Source organism: Salmo trutta, chromosome 31, assembly GCF_901001165.1.
Source record: "Salmo trutta chromosome 31, fSalTru1.1, whole genome shotgun sequence".
Taxonomy (NCBI): Eukaryota; Metazoa; Chordata; class Actinopteri; order Salmoniformes; family Salmonidae; genus Salmo; species Salmo trutta.
This window is the reverse complement of record NC_042987.1, coordinates 9,721,020-9,742,855: the sequence shown is the minus strand read 5'-3', so window position 1 is coordinate 9,742,855 and position 21,836 is coordinate 9,721,020. Positions and strand designations below refer to the sequence as shown.

The following is a 21,836-nucleotide window of genomic DNA, read 5'->3' as shown; positions in this document are numbered from 1 at the left end:
AGCTATCTGAGCAACTAACCGATTGCTGCAGCTGTACATAGCCCATCTATACATTGCCCACCCAATCTACCTACCTCATCCCCATACTGTTTTTATTTTATTGACTATTCTGCTCTTTTTGCACACCAGTATCTCTACATGCACATCTTCATATGCTCATTTATCACTCCAGTGTTAATCTGCTAAATTGTAATTATTTGCTCCTATGGCCTATTTATTGCCTACCTTGCCTTTTGCACACACTGTATATAGACTGTATATAGACTTTCTTTTTTTGTACTGTATCATTGGCTTGTTTGTTTACTCCATGTGTAACTCTGTGTTGTTGTCTGTGTCACACTGCTTTGCTTTATCTTGGCCAGGTCGCAGTTGTAAATGAGAACTTGTTCTCAACTTGCCTACCTGGTTAAATAAAGGTGAAATAAAAATGTTTAAAAAAAAATTGAACAGAGAGACTGTCTGTCTGGCCATGCAATGTGTTTGGAAGTGGTTTCTGGCTCTATACCCTCATTCAACGCGCACACCAATGTATCCTGGGGTAGTGTGGTTAAGAGGAGCTCTGGTGTCCACTGGGTAAAGTATTAGATGACCGTTTCAGCTAAAAAGGAAGTTGGCATCGACTATCATTACTATGAACATGAGTCAAACATGATTTAGGCAAATGTAAAGTTAAGACGGAAAGGTAACGAAGATGAAGTGATGCCATTTAAAAAATATATATGTTTATTGACAAGTGGTCAGACTCTCTTCATAAGACGTTGAGACCAATGACTTCAGAGTACTTACATTCAGGCTGAGACCTCAACATGCTGGTGTATAATGCTTCAACCAACCCACTCCAGGATTCCATACAATTCTCCCGACATCACTCACACTCAGTCAACCACACAAAATACTTTGACCAGTGACAGCTGAACGATTACACCAGTGTTCCCCATTACCCCCTGTTCACACCAGTAAGACCAGTAATTTCAGAGACAGATGAGACAGACAAGTACATCATTCAAAGTAGTGGCTGGTATTTTTTATTATCAGAGAGGAGCCTTTTCATTTAGTGTTAAAATACTTAGGTAATTATTCCAGAGTAAATGGTACTACAACTGGGTTGCACACAAGTGCATTCATTATGTTACTAGACAGCATAAAAACTAAAAGAGCTGCTAAATGTTGGATCATTTCATATCAGGACCATAACCGCTGGTAAAAACAGTGCATGCAAAGAGTGAATTCTAGAGTATTAAAGCCATACTATTACAGACAGACACATCTGTCACCGACACCACTAGCACTGATGAAACGCAGAGGAAAAGAGGGAAAACTTTGAAGAGAGATATCCAGACTGGGAAATAGAGGACATTTTGTCGTTTCATGCAGGAGCCAAGGGTAAGTAAACGATCTTTTATGATTGGTCAGTGGGCCCTCAGTTGGTGCTTCCATCACAAAGGTATTTGACCCGCCTCTGCAGTTCATCGATTAATTTCTTCTTAGCTTTCTCCCGGCTGGCTTGCCACTCTTCAGAAGGACAGAGAGAACAGCCAATCAGAAAATAGCCTGAGAGCGAGAGTGTGTGTGCCCCCTACAGGGGACCAGTATGAAAATATATGCATTTACTACTGTAAGTCACTCTGGATAAGAGCGTCTGCTAAATCACTGAAACGTAAATGTGTGTGTCAGAAGCCTACCTTTGTAGGAGCAGATGAGAGGGGCAGAGAAGGTGACTTTTGTCCCAAACTTGTCATTAGTGTACTCAAATCCAGGTTTCTCCAGACCTCTCTTCGCAAACCACTCATCTAGAACGTTCCTCACCGAGGCTGTGGAGTCTGTGGAGGGATTCACAATATCAACACTAGTGTGTGTGTGTGTGTGTGTGTGTGTGTGTGTGTGTGTGTGGGGTACTGACCCATCTCATCCTCCCCTAGTAGGCCCAGTAAGCGCTGGCTGAGTTGGGCTCTGGTAGCTTTCTTACTGTCCAGTCCTTCAGTCTCCATGCTGTACCTGCCAATCCGATCACAATCATGCACCACCATCAGGCAGTTACTACTACTCACTACAAACAAGTCCATTATATAATTGTGTGGTAAAGGGAGAGTTCACTCAAAATACACATTTTCAACATATAAAAAAGAAAAACACATTCATTGATATTTAGAAATTAAAGTTATATAGATTGTTATCAGTCTTTACCCCGAGAACCTAAGCTGGGTGGAGATTCTGTACTGAGTTTCTGAAAGGGCGGAGTTCGCAGATGTAAGGGCTGTCCCCTCCAACAGAGTGCTGAGCCTTCGCTTCGCATCCTCAGTGCTGCTGGGTGGGGCCACAGGACCACAGCAGCCAATGAAAGGAGCAAGACGAGACAGCGCCCTCTGGTAGGCCGACTGACATGCTGCAGCCTCACTGGACCCTGTCAATCAAATCTGCCTTTAGCAATGCGATACAGTTCATTCAGTACATTCATTTACTAACATTATACTGCACTACGCTCTCATACAGTGCAATCGGAATGTATTCAGACCCCTTGATTTTTTCCCACGTTGTTACGTTACAGCCTTATTCTAAAATGGATTGAATAGTTTTTTCCCCCCTCATCAATCTACCCACAATACCCCATAATGACAAAGCAAAAACAGGTTTTTAGAAATGTTTGAAAATGTATAAAATAAAAAAAATTGAAATATCACATTTACATAAGTATTCAGAACCTTTACTCAGTACTTTAAAGCACCTTGAGTCTTCTTGGCCCACCTGTATTTTGGGAGAATATCCCATTCTTCTCCGCAGATCCTCTCAAGCTGGTTGGATGGGGAGCGTCACTGCACAGATATTTTTACGTTTCTCTAGAGATGTTAGATCGGGTTCAAGTCTGGGCTCTGGCTGGGCCACTCAAGGACATACAGAGACTTGTACAGAAGCCACGCCTGCGTTGTCTTGGCTGCTTAGGGTCATTGTCCTGTTGGAAGGTGAACCTTCGCCTCAGTCTGATGTCCTGAGCGCTCTGGAGAAGGTTTTCATCAAGGATCTCTCTGTACTTTGCTCCGTTTATCTTTCCCTCGATCCTGACTGGTCTCCCAGTCCCTGCCGCTGAAAAACATCCCTACAGCATGATGCTGCTACCTCCATGCTTCACCAAAGGGATGGTGCCAAGTTTCCTCCAGACATGACGCTTGGCATTCAGGACAAAGACTTCAATCTTGGTTTCATCAGACCAGAGAATCTTGTTTCTCATGGTCTGAGAGTCCTTTTGGTGCCTTTTGGCAAACTCCAAGCGGGCTGTCATGTGCCTTTTACTGAGGAGTGGCTTCCATCTGGCCACTCTACCATAAAGGTCTGATTGGGGGTGCTGCAGAGATGGTTGTCCTTCTGGAAGGTTCTCCCATCTCCACAGAGGAACTCTGGAGCTCTGTCAGAGTGACCATCGGGTTCTTGGTCACTTCCCTGACCAAGGCCCTTCTCCCCCGATTGCTCAGTTTGGCTGGGCAGCCAGCTCAAGGAAGAGTCTTGGTGGTTCCAAACTTCTGCCATTTAAGAATGATGGAGTCCACTGTGTTCTTGGGGAACTTCAATGCTGCAGACATTTTTTGGTACCCTTCCCCAGATCTGTGCCTCGACACAATACGGTCTCGGAGCTCTACGGACAATTCCTTCGACCTCATGACCTGGTTTTTGCTCTGACATGCACTGTCAACTGTGGGACCTTATATAGACAGGTGTTCCAAATTATGTCCCATCAATTGAATTTACCACAGGTGGACTACAATCAAGTTGTAGAAACATCTCAAGGATGATCAATGGAAACAGGATGCACCTGAGCTCAATTTCGAGTCTCATAGCAAAGGGTCTGAATACTTATGTAAATAAGGTATTTCTGTTTTTTATTTGTAATAAATTAGCAAACACGTCTAAAAGCCTGTTTTAGCTTCATCATTATGGGGTATTGTGTGGAGATTGAGGATTTATTTTTATTTAATCCTTTTTTAGAATAAGGCTGTAACGTAACAAAATGTTGGAAAAAGGGAAGGGGTCTGAATACTTTCCGAATGCACGGTATATGATAAATAAATCCATTCCAACTAATCGTGGTCTTATATACCCTCTCCACGGTAAGTGAAGACACAGGTGATGTCTTTGAGATTGCAGCAGAACCTTCCCTTCTCTGGTTCTGCTACTTCCTCCACAGGCAACGGGAACGACCGCTGCAGGAAAAAAGTCTTTACCATCACCGTGGACTTATTCTCATCTACAGAGAGGAGAGAGAGACGGGAGGAGAGGAAGAGCGAGAAGGAGTGTGAAGACGGGAGAGGAGGAAGATGAGGAGGATGGTGAGATAGGTATTATGTAGTGTAACCATATATTGAGGAGTGGTGTTTAAAACATTTTTTTTAATAACGATCTGTGGCTCAGCTCTGGCTGATTAATTGATTGAATGACTGATTGATTGCTCACCGGTGCCAGGCTGCCAGATATCCCCTGCTGTACCCAGACTGTGGCAGGCCCAGCGGATAGCCTCTTTCTTAGAGCTAAACAGGGTCTGGTTCCGGAAGGCGTGGCGGTCTAGTCGAACCTCCACCATCCACTCACACAACTGCTCCACAGACACATCCTCACACACCACACACGGGGGCTGCAGACTCCACAGTGCCAGACACCGCCGGATTTCTGAAACACACACACACACACGCGCTAAGTAAAAGGTACTGAGTAAAAGGTTACTGCTAATTGACTGAAATTGAGGCTTAGAATCATTCAGAAAGAGGGTCGGTCCAGGGGTAGGAACCTAAATTATTTTCCAATAGTTTCATTTTGAACCACCATTTTTTTGTTCCGTCCCACTGTTCCGACCAGATAAATAAAGTTCTGAACTGGTTCGGACCCCAAAAAAAGTACTGGTTAATATCGTTCCTGTCGGTTCCTTTTTAAACCTCTTTTTTTACATTTAGCTCGACATTAAATGACCACCAATCATGCAGTGCGGATAGAGCAGCTTGCTATGGAGCGGGCGAGCCATTGTTCAGTGAGTTGTTTACATGTGTGATGGAAAGACAAGTGTAGGGCCGTGAGATGCAACTGACATTTCGCGAGAGAGCGGGTGAGGGTGGAGGAGGAGGCTTGCCTTGAAGCGCTGGGCATCTTGATATAACAGGCATTATCTGAATTAGGCCCACGGTATTACACCTACGGAGAAGCGGTTTCTATGGAGGAACTTTGAATGTTCTTTAACTTCAGAGTTGGCTTAACGTTAGACCAGAGATAGCTAGCTGACATGCTTGTGTGTGCAGACCGTCACCAGAATAAAAAATGTGTCTTTTTGTAGTTAATAAATGCAACGTGAAATGTGATAACTATAGACTCCCCAAAAAGTTAATCCATTCTTCTCTAATTCAAAATCTCTCTCTCCATCTTCTGAATCATGCTTGTAACGTCAGTAAGCTACAGCTATTCTTCGGAGGGGGAAGGGCAGGTAGCCTACACACACACACACACACACACACACACACACACACACACACACACACACACACACACACACACAAAGATGTTCAGCTGGCAGGCAGACACTGGAAGAAGTTTCTGAATGACAGAGGGAGTGCTTTGCATAGGTGCTTTCTTTGTGGGACTGAACATTTTTTTGGTCTGGAATATAAAATAACGTTATTAAACGGTTGCTTTCAAAATAACGGTTCTGTTCCGGAACAGTATAGAACAGTTTCGTTCCCGGTTCTGATTATTTTCCTTGAAAAAGGACATTTTCCGGTTCTTTGAGCAGAGTAACAAAGAGAGGACAGTCACCTTCCATCTCTCCCCCTGCAGATCTCTTAGGCGGAGGCGGGCCGGAATCTTCAGGTGTTGTCTCCATGGTAACTGCATCACTAACTGACAACTTGTCACCCTGTAGAGTAGCGCCAACAGCAGCAGCTTCCCCGGTCATCTGACTTGCAGCTGTGGGGAGAGAGAGAGCAAGAGATAGATAGAAGTCAGGAGAGAGAGCGACAGACACAGACATAGAGAAAGACACAGAGAGAAGACAATGTATTAATAATGGAATAAGTGCTGTGTTACTTTTTAGCCTCTGACCACAGCAGAGGCAGCAGCAGCAGTTCCCCATCACCTGACCTGCAGCTGTGGGGAGATAGAAAGAGGTCCAGACTAACCGGCTCCAGTTCTGATCTTGTTAGCCTCAGTATTCTTGTACTCTGGCTTGGCTCCTCCTCCATGCTTGGCCAGCAACTCCTGGAGTTTACCCTTGTAGTTCGGACCCGCTCCGCCGATGTCTCCGCCCAAAACCCCACTCAGGACCCCATTCAGACGCCTCAGGGCCTCCTTAGCTGCACAATGCTCTGCCTGCTGCTTTTTGGGGGCCGCCTCTTAGAGAGAGAGAGAGAGAGAGAGGGGTGAGGGGGTTACAGGTGATTGTGAGACATCGATCATGTCATGTCCTGGAAAAACTGCAATTACCCTTTATAACCAATGTTTACATCTCATCAGATGTGCCATTGTAATGACATTTGTGTATAAAAAAAGTAACCTGTGCTGTGGAAGGTGAGCTCGCCTACGATTCTTAGAGTGCATCTGTGCTTTCCCTCCATTGTTGTTACACAGTCCTCCACTGGGGGGCCACACTTTGCCCGTCTGAAGAACTCTAGCACACTCTGCTTCTCACCACCTGCAAGGGCAGCACTGAGTTCAGGCTGAGTCACAACAACACCCACTAACCAATTAAGTAGGATGAAGTTGTCCCCCCATATCTAAAGTGTAGTGTACCTGCTGTAGGTGGCGGATCCAGGGACAGGGCCTGGAGCAGACTGCAGTAGGCTGCCTGTAGCGCCTCCTCTCGAGTGGAGGCCTCCTGTGGGGCGAGGTCCTTCTGCACACGTACCGCCACACACATAACGAACCCCCGGCCATCTGAAAAATGGAGGACAGATAAAAGGACCTCACCTTTTTTCATACGTTCTTGTTTTCATTGACTTAAATGTCACACCTCTTTAAAGTGTGTTCTTTCAACAGTGTTGACTGTTGTCTTATTTTTTGTTGTTGTTTCTTCTTCTAGGTACAAAGTTGTCTGTTAATATGAACTTGACAATAAATCTGTGTTTTAATGCGATTCTGTGTACCTGAAGAGACGCTGCTCTCCTCTGGGAGGGTGGGCGTGGCTTGGTGGGGGTCTGACTCTGAGGCCCCTCCCCCCTGGGTCTCCATGGTAATTGTGGTATTTATGGGAACTGTATGCATGGCAACCATGGTGACTGTGGTAGCCATGGGGTCCATAGTAACTAAGGTTTCCATGAGTGACACTGGGACCACCTGACTCTCGGGGGGCTGCACGCTAGGTATCATGGGAGCTGGTGGGAGGTGAGGGCAGCCCTCACCTTCGCTTGACCCCACTCCTTTCTCCTTCTTCCCTACCCCCCCCCCACTTGTCACCCCACGACTCTCCTCCACTCCCCCTCCTCTCTCAGTGACCTCCCCCGCTCCCCTTCCTCTGTCTGTGACGTCATAGGCAGGCTTGTCCAGTTGTGGGGTCTGAGCCTCCAGCAGCTCTTTCAGGGTGCTCACGAAGTTCCCTCCCAACACTTCCTTACTGCCGAGGACTCCGGACAGCCGCTGGAGGGCCACTTTAGCTGCCTGCTGATATGCCTGTTTCTTTTTGCTGAAACCCTCTGGAGTAAACCAGAAACCATATTTTAAACATTATACAATACTTACAGTATATGTCTATATACATTTGACATACACACAATATATTTACATTCAATACACCATGAAACATAACATTGTAAAGTATCCATATGGCCTACTGAATGTGGTGTTACCTTGGACATAGAAGGTGATTGGTCCAGTGAATTGAAGAGTGCATTGGTAGCTCTTCCCCTCTGCATCAGATTGGACGGCCTCCTCTGGGGGTGGGACATCCCGCGTCTGACAGTGCTCCAGGACCACATCCTTATAGGAGGAAGCTGAGGTACAAGAGAAGAGTTTCCATGACAACAAGCATTTTAATGGACATAAGTGAAAACAGTAAAGGTAGATGTACATTACTGTACTGTAGGGGTCTTTAACCTGATTCTGGTAGATCCAACAGGAGAGCTAGTTTCTTGTAGGCAGACTGAACAGCCTCTGTCTTCCCAGAATGCCCCTCTCCAGAGGTGATGTCAGTTTTAAGGACCACAGTGACACTACCAAAGAACACAGGGCCTAAAGACAGAGTTACATGGTAGAGATTAATCAATCAGACACTGATACCGATGTAGGACTATTGGTCATTTGAGAAACAAAACATGATGATATTAGATTTTAACAGATACCATTGATACAATATTTTAACCCATACCATACATTTGATTGGCTGAGGAATACAGCACCTGTGCATGAGAGGCTTTGTGGTTGGTCCGTCTGGCTACTGGATGCCTCTCCCTCCTCTGTGTCATTGGTTAGCTCACTCAGGCTAGCACTGTCCTTGGCTAGCTGGCTCAGGGCCAGTTTAGCCACTTCCTGGTGCGCTGTCTTCAACCTTGGGCACACCTGGACACCTTCAAATGTCTGACCTCTGACCTTCACACGACCCCTGTAACCTGGACAAACCCATTTTGAGAGAAGCCAGAGGGTCAGTCTTCACAGAGACACAGCTGCATGCTTCTCCAACGTTTTCACATAATAATAAATCATTTATACACAACATATTACTTTACAATCAACACATTTCTATAGAGCTGTTTCCTGATATTATAAAGCTATTACATATAATATCAGAAAACAACCCAGCATAACCCACCATAAGACATCTTCTTTACACCACAGATATGGATAAGGGCCAGGAGTTTTTCCTGACCATGTAACCTAGCCAGGATAGTCTGGATGACCGTTATGGGCTACATTTTGGCCATGCTAAGGAAGAACTCCAGGGCCCAGGGCTAGGGTTAAGGTTCTGACCTACCGAGGGCTTCCTTTATCTCTGAGAAGACAGGCTCAGGCCACCCTTGCCTCATGGCCTCCTCATACAGATGGTTCTTATATCTGAGGATGTCAGTACTGAATTCAGGATCTGAAAAACACACAGCTGCCATAGGTCAATATTTTCTGTCTGTGTGAAATTATGTAAATGTGGTGAACACTTAAAGTTGTACACTAGATTCAATTGCAGTCTAAGGCACTGCATCTCAGTGCTCGAGGCGTCACTACAGCCTGGTTCGATTCCAGGCTGTATCACAACTGGATGGGATTGGGAGTCCCATAAGGGCGACACACAATTGCCCAGCGTCGTCGGGTTAGGGTTTGGCCGGGGTAGGCCGTCATTGTAAATAACAATTTGTTCTGAACTGCCTAGTTTTAAATAAAGGTTAGATAAAAATGTGAATCTTTTAAGTCATTTTAACCCTCAAGTCTCTCTCTCTCTCTGAGTAGGGCTGGATTCCTCACTCACTTACTCACTCACCCACTCAGATTCCATTGCAAAATGTTTAGTCTGTTACAAAACCTTTTGCAATGGAAACACTTTACTCCAAATGAAAAATGAGCGTTTCTATTGGACAAATTAAGGTAGGTCCCTTCCCGTTTGGTTCCATTTACTCTGTTTGCTTGTCTGGTTCTTAGAGTAAACGGTTTACGTTAAATCTTTTTGCAACAGACAAAACGTTTTGCAATGGAATTCGACTAATGAATACAGCCCTGCTCTCTCTCTGGAAAACAAATACCAGGAGTGGGATTGAATCCATCTCTCTCTCTATGTTCCTCTTCCTCACTCACCGTGTGTGCGTGTGTTCCTCTCCAGTGTGTCCACTCTGACGGTGAGTGTGTCCACTCTTTCCTGCACCTCTCTCAGTCTCTCCCACTGTGGCGCCAGGCTCACCTGCAGGTCATTGTTCCCCTCCAGAAACACCCTCACACACTGCAACTCCTCCAGCTGGGGGTACACACACACACACACACACACACATTTGAGGTGCCTTACAGTGAGGATGTCTGTGTGTGTGTGTGTGTGTGTGTGTGTGTGTGTGTGTGTGTGTGTGTGTGTGTGTGTGTGTGTGTGTGTGTGTGTTGGTTCTTCTATCCTTGTGAGGACCTAAAATTCCAAAAAGTCCTCCCAAGGATAGTAAAACAATTCTCCCTAGTGAGGACATTTCCCACGTCCCCATGAGGACAAAGGCTATTTTAAGCTTAGGGTTAGAATTAGGGTTAGAATTAGGGTCAGGTTTAGAGTTATAAGTTAGGTTTAGGGTTACTGGTTAAAGTTAGGTTGGAAAAAAGGATTTTGAATGGAAATACATTTTAGGTCCCCACGAGGATAGAATAACATGATGTGTGTGTGTTTGTGTGTGTGTCTTACAGTAAGGGCTGTCTCTCTGTCCTCTTCATAGCGTTGGGACAAACACTCCAACTTTTCCTTCAGTATCTGTTGTTCCAGACTCAGAAAGTTCTGGAGTTTCAGTATGCCCTCTGCGTCCTCATCTGCCGCAAGTGCAATCTTCTTCCCAACCCACTTCACGATAAAACTGAAGTCTGTATTCTGGAGCTGGGAAAAAGATACCGGTCAGGTTCCCAATGTAAAAGTGAGGTATGGACTTAATAGCACACGCACGCACACCTGTTCGATCTCCTCTGCCAGCTCACTGAATTCGGTGGAGTGTGTTTTCAGAGCCTGACCCAGGTCTTTGATTCGCCCTAGGTAAGATTCTAAATCCATCTTCTCCACCCGGAAGTCAGCCGAGTGCATCACCTGGTTCCTCACGTTGGTCACCTGCACACATACACAACGTCATACTTATACACAGGTAAATGTGCACATTTGTGAGTGTGAGAAAGTTTACCTGTGTGATAAGATTTTTGGACTTCACAAACTTGGCAAAGTGGATGCAGTGGGTCATGAGATTGAGGAAGGCTGAGATGTCAAATTGGTCCACAGCGGTGTGGTCCATATTTCCACGGGGCATGTAGACCTAAACACACACACACACACAATGACATACCAACTACCAAGGCAGGATGTAACACACTTATGATAAATACAGCCAGAGCATTACTCCAGATGTAGGTACTTTACCTTGGCTACCTCCCATTTCTTCGTCGGCCACAGGTATGGCTTGGAGTTATTCCAATACACCTGTCCGCCTTTAGATGAATGGTTCGCCCAGATCTCATCTCTCCATGGCTCACACACTTTACACACTGGAGGAACCTTACACAGGAACAACTATAGAATTACTTTTGTGCTTTTAATATCAAGATAACCTTTTGAATTCGAGAACAAATTATTATCGCAAACACAAATAATGATATTGAACGCAAACATTAACCCAAAAGTATTGAGAGCAAAATAAATAATATAGCAAGAAAATCACTTTGAAAGGTAAGAACAAAATAATTGTAAATGAATAAAAAAATATATATAATCTGTGAAACACTTTCAATGATTACGCAATTGCGATTAAACACCTCTGACTGCAATTTTTTACTATATTTGGTTACATTATCCGGCCCTTTGCTTCACTACCTTTTTTTGCGTTTGCAAAGTTTTGCATGTTCATTCCGGGTAGGCGGGGTTTGGAGGGAGGAGGTATATGATGTGTCTCTATTGGTCAACTGGTTTTGGAGTGACAGTTCATCCTCATTTAAAAGAAACTGATGGCCTGTACAACTCACTGAGGTGCAGTTGAAGTCGGAAGTTTGCATACACCATAGCCAAATACATTTAAACTCAGTTTTTCACAATACCTGACATTTAATCCAAGTAAAAATGCCCTGTCTTAGGTCAGTAAGGATCACCACTTTATTTTAAGAATGTGAAATGTCAGAATAATAGTAGAGAAAGATTTATTTTAGCTTTTATTTCTTTCATCACATTCCCAGCGGGTCAGAAGTTTACATACACTCAATTAGTATTTGGTAGCATTAACTTTAAATTGTTTAACTTGGGTCAAATGTTTCGGGCAGCCTTCCACAAGCTTCCCCCAATACATTTGGTACATTTTGGCCCATTCCTCCTGACAGAGCTGGTGTAACTGAGTCAGGTTTGTAGGCCTCCTTGCTCGCACACGCCTTTTCAGTTCTGCCCACACATTTTCTATAGGATTGAGGTCAGGGCTTTGAATGGCCACTCCAATACCCTGACTGTGTGGTCCTTAAGCCATTTTGCCACAACTTTGAAAGTATGTTTGGGGTCACTGTTCATTTGGAAGACCCATTTGGAAGACCCAAGCTTTAACTTCCTGACTGATGTCTTGAGATGTTGCTTCAATATATCCACAGAATTTTCCTACCTCATGATGCCATCTATTTTGTCAAGTGCACCAGTCTCTCCTGCAGCAGAGCACCCCCACAACATGATGCTGCCACCCCTGTGCTTCACGGTTGGGATGGTGTTCTTCGGCTTGCAAGCCTCCCCCTTTTTCCTCCAAACATAATGATGGTCATTATGGCCAAACAGTTCTATTTTTGTTTCATCAGACCAGAGGACATTTCTCAAAAAAGTACCATGTGCAGTTACAAACCGTAGTCTGGCTTTTTTATGGCGGTTTTGGAGCAGTGGCTTCTTCCTTGCAGTGCGGCCTTTCAGGTTATGTCGATATAGGACTCATTTTACTGTGGATACAGATACTTTTGTACCTGTTTCCTCCAGCATTTTCACAAGGTCCTTTGCTGTTGTTCTGGGATTGATTTGCACTTTTCGCACCAAAGTACGTACATCTCTAGAGGACAGAACACATCTCCTTCCTGAGCGGTATGACGGCTGTGTGATCCCATGGTATTTATACTTGCATACTATTGTTTGTACAGATAAACGTGGTACCTTCAGGCGTTTGGAAATTGCTCCCAAGGATGAACCAGACTTGTTGATTTCTTTTGATTTTCCCATGATGTCAAGCAAAGAGGCACTGAGTTTGAAGGTAGGCCTTGAAATACATCCACAGGTAAACCTCCAATTGATTCAAATGATGTCAATTAGCCTATCAAAAGCCATGACATCATTTTCTGGAATTTCCCAAGCTGTTTAAAGGCACAGTCAACTTAGTGTAGGTAAACTTCTGACCCACTGGAATTGTGATACAGTGAATTATATGTGAAATAATCTGTCTGTAAAAAATTGTTGGGAAAATGACTTGTGTCATGCACAAAGTAGATGTCCTAACCGACTTGCCAAAACTATAGTTTGTTAACAAGACATTTGTGGAGTGGTTGAAAAACGAATTTTCATGACTCCAACCTAAGTGTATGTAAACTTCCGACTTCAACTGTATGTTAATGCTGGCAATGCTGAGAGGCAACAGTGTCTTCTGTTAACTAGCCAGCTAGTGTATAAAAAGCTTGACTGGTTCTTTATTTATTTAACTTTTCCATTTCATGAAAAGGCTCAGTAGCTACTAGCTAGCTAGCCCACTGGGCCTGACTAGTTTAACTAAATAACGTCACCTTTACAACAAGGAAGACATCGGGAAACACCCTTTGGTAAGTGTCTTTTGGGTCCTGTAATTTCACATTTAGAAGATGTATTGAAACAATTAGCTAGCATGGTTATATCATTTCTATCATAGCCAACGAGCAAGATATGGTGCACTGAAGTAACTCTGAGGTAACTGAAGTAACTCTAGTGGTATGTGGCTATTCAAGAGGCACTACAAGCCCTTCTCATGAACTCCAGTGCTGTATGGCCTTGGGTTCGAGAGCAAGGGCAGCTTTTCATTACAGTGTGATTGTACTATAGACAATTTTTTTTTGCATTTGTTTCTTTTTTTGTGGCCTGGCTCTCACTGGCTGTGTGTGTGTGTGTGTGTGTGTGTGTGTGTGTGTGTGTGTGTGTGTGTGTGTGTGTGTGTGTGTGTGTGTCCATAAGAAATATGGTAAGCAAAGCATAACCATGGTAGCAATTAAAAAGGGAACAGTTTGGAGATTATGGGAAAATTATTAGACTAAAGGTGAGGACATGACACTTCACCTGACAAGACTGAACGCAAGACTTTACGTGCATTTTACATTTACTGTACTTTTTTACCGCATTTGTTGATAACAAAATCTGAAAATACTCTAAATACATTCAGTAACATGCCAAGAATATTGTTGGATAATGTAGGGTTCTATTGCCAACATGACTAGCTAAATTTTAAAAAATGGCCTTACAGTGTTAGGCTTTCACTACGAAATTCACAGAATCAGATGGTAATTTTGGTGCTCATGGAATGAAGTCATGAGTGCATTCAGATGCGTGGTCCACTGTAAATTTCCTTCACAACACAGCAAGCATAGGCTCATTGTGTTCAGGACAGCCCCAGGGTATGACGCCATGTCATCTTGTAACTGTACATCAAACATAGTGATTATAAACACTGACACTGTATATGACATGAGTTTTATGATGTGGAAATGTGAAGTGTACATTTGGATTCGCGGGTGTTTGGCTTGCTCGTATGACATCAAAGTGGTATTTATTATAAATCCTCAACGTCACATCTTTCAAAATACATAGTCCTCGTAATTTATGGCATTTCCCTCACTCAGACCCACCAAAAATTTGCAGAAGTTGGCCAATTAGCGGGAGGGATGGGGAAACTTTTTTTGCCGTGCGTGCTGCTCAAGTTCCTCACGGTTGTCAGTCAAAACCCAATACAGCGCTATGAAGTGGAGGCCCTGAGCTCTGACGTCATGTGTAGTATGTTACTGTACAGCCACTGCGTCCCAATTTACGTGCTTATCAATGTCCATATCTGCCATTTTCAACCAGTATACGGGTACAAGTGTAAAGGGCTACGCCCAAGAGGGAGATTGTATGAATGCATACTTCCGGCTTAAGGGTAGAGGGTCGGCTTGCGTCCTGATTCTTCACCCTTTCTACCAAAGTGTGCACGAGTTCAGTGTTCCTCATTCTTGGCCCTGAAGGGCAGCAGTGTTTAAATTGCCATCCCTACCTATGCTATAACACCTAATTGAACTACAATAAGACCATACTTGAGTAAATGTAATGAATTTATAGTTGGTTGTGACAACATTGACTAAACCAGAGCGTACAGTTACCATGAACAATCTTTTTTTTTATTATTATTGAATTATGACTAGTGCAATTATCGTTAGTTGTACATTGATAATCTGAGTTAAGTTTCCACCCATGTTAACCTTTTTGCATAATTCCTGTTCCTTTTCCACAGGTAGTTTGGCTGATGATCTGCCTCCGTAGCTGAGAGAAGCCAAAGAGGAACATCACTTCGTTCCCAACAATACTAAACATTTCGAACTGTACCGATGAGAATGAGTAGGGCAGACTTATCCATTGTCGCTGAACTGTGTTCAGTCCAGTTGACAGTACCAATTTGTTACCAGCCACATGTTCAATAAGGTATTCTGCAAATACAATTACAATACAGAGATGTTCTTGCTCTTTAGTTAAGTTCTGCCAATCATATGTTGGAAACCATTATCAAGGAAAACGAGTTGAACACTTTGTGGAAATTGCACAATTCTTGAACATTCTTCTAAGGATAATGTGTCTATCACAGGTCTAAATGTACAGTAAGGGGTATATCCTTAATAAAATCATTTGTGATGGTTAATTGTGCAGACTGATTGCGACGGCGTGGACATGACAAATCAATCAACTACTGTAATTAAACACTGTTATCGGCTTTATGCCTGATTTTCCAGTCGACATTAGTAAAGAAAAACACTCTGTGGTAATGCCCATGTCTTGCAGCTTTAACAGTATTGAGTCAAATAACAGCTTTGTCAACTGTCTCGCCAAGGACTAACTCCGAGATTATCGTAATGAGTGCGCTGAGAGTCGGGAAGCAAGTACAGGGAGTGTGTTTTAATAAATAAATACAAAACAATAAACACGAACCACAAACAACGCGCCGACATGAAAACAGAGTCGATAAAACCTGAGGAACCAAGGGGAGGGACAGATATAGGGAAGATATAGGGAAGGTAATCAAGGAGGTGATGGAGTCCAGGTGAGGGTCATGAGGTGCTGGTGCGCTTGACGACGGTGACAGGTGTGTGGGATAATCAGCAGCCTGATGACCTAGAGGTCGGAGAGGGAGTATACGTGACAAATATGTTTATTACTATGGCTCTTCAAATTTGATAAGTACATAAGGAGCTATCGTCACTGGCCATATATGTAGATTGAGGTGTTTAGAAAAAGTTGGTTTTGGCTTTGGTCATGTTGCACTGCAGCCACCTACAAATGACCACAGTCGTGTGTGAATCAACTTGCTAGCTAGCTTCTTAACCTTTTAGCTACCTAACATAGTTAGGAGCTGAAGATAAGTTAGATGTGTATTGTATCCCCTGAATTCTGGTATTAGCAATCAAGCTACTTTATAGAGTAACACACACGTTTCTAGTAAGTTATCCGGTTTGCATGGTAGCTAAAGTTCAGTGTGTTTCCATTACATTTTCTACTCTACCCATAGTTTTTCACAAAAATGAAATAGCAAATGTGCCTAGTCTGGTTTAAGCACATGTGCTCTAGCCAACAGCTGGCAGATACAGGGTGGGTAGGCTATGAGGGTAGGGTAGGCTCAGGGTTGCCAGGTCAAGTTCAAATTTCTAGCCCAATGACACCTTAACCCACTTACCAGGCCTGAAAACTAGCCCAAAAATGTTTAGTTTTTTTCGCAGCAGGAGAACAGTTGCCACATTTATCCAATAAACCCTTTTCTATGTTAGAGCGAATTAAGAAGGAATATCTGCGGAATTTATAACGATGTAAGCTAAGAAGCAAACTTCAGTTTTCCATTAAAATAATAATTATTGTGAGTTTAAGAATATGTCGCAAGAGAAAGGCTAATTCGCCCTTATTAAATTCGCCAGATCATTTTCCATCAATGGATGTCGATTTAACTTGTTTTGACTGCTATGATTAAGCAATAAGGCCCGAGGAGGTGAGGTACATGGCCAATATTTCACGACTAAGGGCTGTTCTTAGGACACAGCCCTTAGCCGTAGTATAATGGCCATATACCACAAACCCCTGAAGTTCCTTATTGCTATTATAAACTGGTTAAACATATTTAGAACTGTAAAAAAAAATGTTTTGTCATACCGTGGTACACGGTCTGATATACCACAGCTTTCAACCAATCAGCATTCAGTTTATAATTGTAATTAAATCCCTTTTGCACATGTGCATAACTTCATAAATCCGACAGGAGAGTTAGAGGGATGAAAGTTGGACAGAGGATCTGGAAATCTCTGAAAAATAATCACTTGAACGAACTTCAAAAAGAGAATGTTAGGCTATTTTCTGGCAATTGTGCCATTATGTGTTAGATGTTAAGATTAAGACTACAAACCGTTATAAAATGGCCTGTTTGTGAGATTGACTCATTATTTCAATAGGCATAGGCTACTGACTAAAATCTGTGTTTATAATTTCAATTCAACTTTGCCATGGTTTGCTGAGCTAGATGCAGGTAGCCTATCGGCCCTGACAGGCCAACATGCCGAAGTCCACGATGAAACTGACATTAAATGTGGAGAATGATACATTTGCGATAGAGCTGTGACCATGATCACAATTGATCATTTCTAATTGAATTAGCCTAACATGGCCATTAATAATTGCCTAATAACACGAGGCTACAACAACAAATTGAAGTTATAGGCCATTTATTAAAATCTGTTTGTCAGCTCCAGGTAGACTACACAAGTGGCACAAATTGATTTGCAATGACTTCAGTGATATCATTCCAAAATCATGGGCATTAACATGCAGTTGGTGCCCCCATTGCTGCTATAACAGCCTCCACTCTTCTGGGAAGACATTCCATTAGACGTTGGAACATTGCTGCGGGGACTTGCTTCCATTCAGCCACAAGGACATGTGTGAGGTCGGGCACTGATGTTGGGCGATTAGGCCTGGCTCGCAGTCGGCGTTCCAATTTATCCCAAAGTTGTTCGATGGGGTTGAGGTTAGAGCTCTGAAGGCCAGTCAAGTTCTTCCACACAGATCGACAAACCATTTCAGTATGGACCTCGCTTTGTGCACAGGGGCATTGTCATGCTGAAACAGGAAAGGACCTTCCCCAAACTGTTGGCAAAAAGTTGGAAGTACAGAATCGTCTAGAATGTCGCGTTAAGATTTCCCTTCACTGGAACTAAGGGGCCTAGCCCGAACCATGAAAAACAGCCCCAGAACATTATTCCTCCTCCACCAAACTTTACAGTTGGCACTTTGCAGTCAGGCAGGTATTGTTCTCCTGGCTTACGCCAAACCCAGGCTCCCGACTAACAGTTCTTGTGCTGACGTTGCTTCCAGAAGCAGTTTGGAACTCTGTAGTAAGTGTTGAAACCGATTTTTATGCACTACGTGTTCCCAGCACCGTTGTTGCTCCTAGATGTTTCCACTTCACAATAACAGCACTTACAGTTACCTGGGGCAGCTCTAGCTGGGCAGAAATGTGACGAACTGACTTGTTGGAAAGGTGGCATCCTATGACGGTAACACATTCAAAGTCACTGAGCTCTTCAGTAAAGCCATCATACTGCCAATGTTTGTCTACGGAGATTGCATGGCTGTGTGCTCGATTTTATACAACGGGTGTGGTTGAAATAGCCAAATCCACTAATTTGAAGGAGTGTCCACATACTATAAATACTTTTATGTATATAGTGTATCAAACGGTAGGCTACAGTAGCCTACAATGGCATAGAAATTAATAGACTACATGATGGTCAACAAATGCATCATTCTCCACATTTAATGTCAGGTTTATTGTGGACTTTTTCCCATAACAGAAGCACCCATAAATTCAATTTCAAATTTCCACTCACGCAGTGCTCGAGACCAAAGAACTAAGCATGCGTAAAACCCTTTGCTTCATAAAGTTGTCCATAAGAAAAGTCGACGTTTCAAATGCAGTTTACTTTTAAACAACCTCTGAGCGAATTTATCTAAAGCGTACTAGTGAGCCTAAAGTCGTTTTCCAAGTCGTTGTCCAGTGCTTTGTCGCAGTTATATCAGTTATAGCGCATTAATAGGTTTTATGGAAATGGGGTTGTAAAATAGGTGTCTCCATAATGACAATCTAAATAGCCAACCTACAACTGGTAAAAAGTTGTCACGACGTGTGCGTGCTGCTGTCTCCGTGACTCAGCAGCAGCGCTCTAAATACACACACACACACACACACACCCTTCCTGCCATCCCCACCACTCACTCAGTAACAGTCTGCTCACTGCCTGATCATCTGCAGCAACAAGTTACAACAATTTACAGAAAACCGCAGACATGGCAACCCCGGGTAGACTAGTCTACAGGGGGTTAGGGATCAGGGGGCATGTGTTGATCAGTGAGATTATTATGGATAAACGCGAGAATATTTGTACTTGTCAAAAGGAAATCAAGCATCGATCGTCAAGTCACCAGAAATCGAACCCTCGATATATATTGGAAATACGCATCACGATCACCGTGCACTTTCACCACCCTGTGAGGATACCTTTTCATCTGGCAGCCTAATAAACTGCTGTTTCATCGAGTGGTAGTGGAAGGACCACACAACATATCATCACGTGACTGCAAATGTACTTCAGTAGGATGGCTATTATATCAATAGTTACGCATAAAGGCGTTTCCACCGCCATTTCTCGCATAATTCATTTTACCGACACAGAGATCCCACCATTTTCGAACAAACACATTATCTGTCGGCATTTATAAAATTGTACGGAAACTTCCTGTTTCCATCACAACTGAGCGATTTATTTTATACGGTATGACTTCACTCCATACAAACTGTGGATGGAAACGTGCTTCCTGAAGAAAAAAAATCCATTCATTTACAAGTCACTTGTTCTTGCCTTTAAAAAAGATTTCCTTGCGATATTATTTATTTTTCCCCTCAATACTTTTAATGTTTTGCCCTCAATATTATTATTTTGGTTTGCAATACTAAGAATTTGGTTCTCGAATTCAAAAGGTGTGTTTGATATTACAATCGCAAAAGTAATTCCATAAAACAGTGAGAGGCTTGTTAAGTGAGAGGCTTCAAGCAGTGAAACTCATGACATCAGTGCATGGGCAGAACATATTTTACAAGTAGGGACGGAAACTCATATCATGCGAGTTACATTTTAACTCACATATTTTAATCACCTGCTTTGGCCTGTGAGTCCATTTCTTCAGGTTACATCCAGTTTTACATACATCGCCTCCTGTGTTCACTTTGTTTCGGAGGTGATCGTGGTAAACCTCGGTTTCGTTTTCCAGGAACCCTCCTAGTCGCGTTTTAAGACAATTCAGACCCATGGTCGTTTTAATCCAGTTTTTATAGTCGTCATCCTGAAACCGTCTGAATGAGTCCATGGTGAAACAAATGCCGTATCGTTGTGCTGGATAATAATTCCTTCGGTACCACCCGGTTCGATCAGTCCCGTAACTGTTGACCTACCTATGCGCTGGGTTTGACAGGCTGTCTGTGGAGACTGCAGCAGAACTGTCAGGCGCACAGTGTTCCGGTTCAACCAATGAGCAGCGTTCTCGCCACCGTCATAACGTGTACGTAGATCGATTCCTGTACATGTCTTTTGGGGAAAGTTCTCTCACCTCCAAGATACATATTTCACCCGTTTATGCCATATACTTTGCTTCCATTTATTACTACAGCAAAACAAACCTTCTGATGTACGGCATTGCATTCAAACCAATAATGATAGAAACGCAGGACATTTCAGTGATTGTGCATTTATGCAATTTTTTTTCAGAACGTGTTCTTGCTCTTACAGTTCTGGTCACTATTCAATCACAAAGTGTCTCAGTGTGATCTACAGCATAGACATACGTACATCTCATAACGTATTTAACAAATAAAACAAAGTATGGTCATGTGGAGATGGTCATGTTGGAGAGTTGTTTTGGGGGGACAATCAATTTCCCCCTTATTTCCCCTTCTGGCTCTCCATGATTTTAAAACGGAACAGTTAGGGTCTGTTCAATCAAGGTGTGGCTGGATTTACAGAGTAAACATACAACTTCTTGTACATGCACAATTTCAAACATTCGGTCAATAAAACCAAGTTCATATCGATAAAAACATGCTCGCAAGCAAAATCTGAAACGTTTTCAGAATATTTGAATAGTTCCCTGGGTTCTACTGTTCTGTCCTCTGGTAGGTCACTGATCAAGCCATGACCCCTGATCCCTAACCCCTCTCCTGGTATAAAGGCATAATTGGTCAGTGGCTTGATCAAATAAAGATTCAATTAATTAGACTTAGATTAAATAAAGATTAAATTTAAAAAATCTGTGTTCCCCAACTGGCGTCCCACGGGTGGTTTTATCCCCCCATTGTATTTTCTTTGCATTTTCATTGTTGGACATCATTTTTTTATTTCTTTTTTTTTAACACTGGGAAATCAGCTCCAAGTGATTTTAAACTAGGAAATCTGTTCACAAGTATTTCCACGCATAATAGCGAGACACGTGATCATATACAAATGTAAGCAAGGTTTGAAATTATTATGTTTTAGTCAAATACTATATCCGTTTGGACTTCTTGCGGTTAATTTGCTGTCTACTAATTATTTGTAATCATGTTCCGACTCCCCGACCATCCACTCAATACATTATTTTTTTTTATTTTTTAAACGGCCCGCGTCTGAATCTAGTTGATGATCCCTTACTTAGATAGACATTACATCATTGTATCTGTCCCATTATAGACCTATGAGAGCATGGGCAGTGCCATTGAGGCCATCTCCATTTTCTTCTTCTTCTACTTCTTCTATGAGTTGGCAAACAAACTGAGTGCATATGATCACCTGTAGTCTGGCCGGTATACCGTATTTTACTATATACCAGTATTGACGCACGGACCGGTATGGGTTTTTACTTTACCTTCTATAACGGTATTTGA

General features: G+C 43.0%; 1 protein-coding gene across 2 annotated transcripts; it reads right to left on the bottom strand.

The window, feature by feature from the left end:
- Window positions 1–999: 999 nt before the first annotated feature.
- On the bottom strand, window positions 1,000–20,427 carry si:ch211-91p5.3 (uncharacterized). 2 transcript variants are annotated; one of them, XM_029725108.1, is made up of 21 exons: window positions 20,078–20,427; window positions 11,033–11,167; window positions 10,800–10,928; window positions 10,577–10,729; window positions 10,319–10,504; window positions 9,739–9,895; window positions 8,930–9,037; window positions 8,358–8,567; window positions 8,056–8,190; window positions 7,809–7,952; window positions 7,110–7,655; window positions 6,757–6,900; window positions 6,521–6,658; window positions 6,147–6,359; window positions 5,785–5,934; window positions 4,441–4,653; window positions 4,088–4,234; window positions 2,185–2,401; window positions 1,901–1,995; window positions 1,683–1,820; window positions 1,000–1,512 (listed from the first exon to the last, which is right to left on the bottom strand). In XM_029725108.1, exons 1-21 carry the CDS (start codon window positions 20,285–20,287, stop codon window positions 1,421–1,423), a joined length of 3,660 nt encoding a protein of 1,219 aa, XP_029580968.1. In that variant the 5' UTR covers window positions 20,288–20,427; the 3' UTR covers window positions 1,000–1,420. The 2 variants fall into 2 exon arrangements, with proteins under 2 accessions (XP_029580968.1, XP_029580969.1); XM_029725109.1 differs by having other exon boundaries at window positions 20,065–20,426.
- Window positions 20,428–21,836: the final 1,409 nt, after the last annotated feature.

Excerpts from the sequence above, each read along its gene's own strand:
- si:ch211-91p5.3 (XM_029725108.1), bottom strand. The coding sequence starts at position 20,287 with ATGGACTCATTCAGACGGTTTCAGGATGACGACTATAAAAACTGGATT. Across the intron at positions 1,996-2,184 it reads ACCCAGCTTAGGTTCTCGGG|GTACAGCATGGAGACTGAAG; the intron begins GTAAAGACTGAT and ends TCGGATTGGCAG. Across the intron at positions 1,821-1,900 it reads ACTAGGGGAGGATGAGATGG|ACTCCACAGCCTCGGTGAGG; the intron begins GTCAGTACCCCA and ends ATCCCTCCACAG.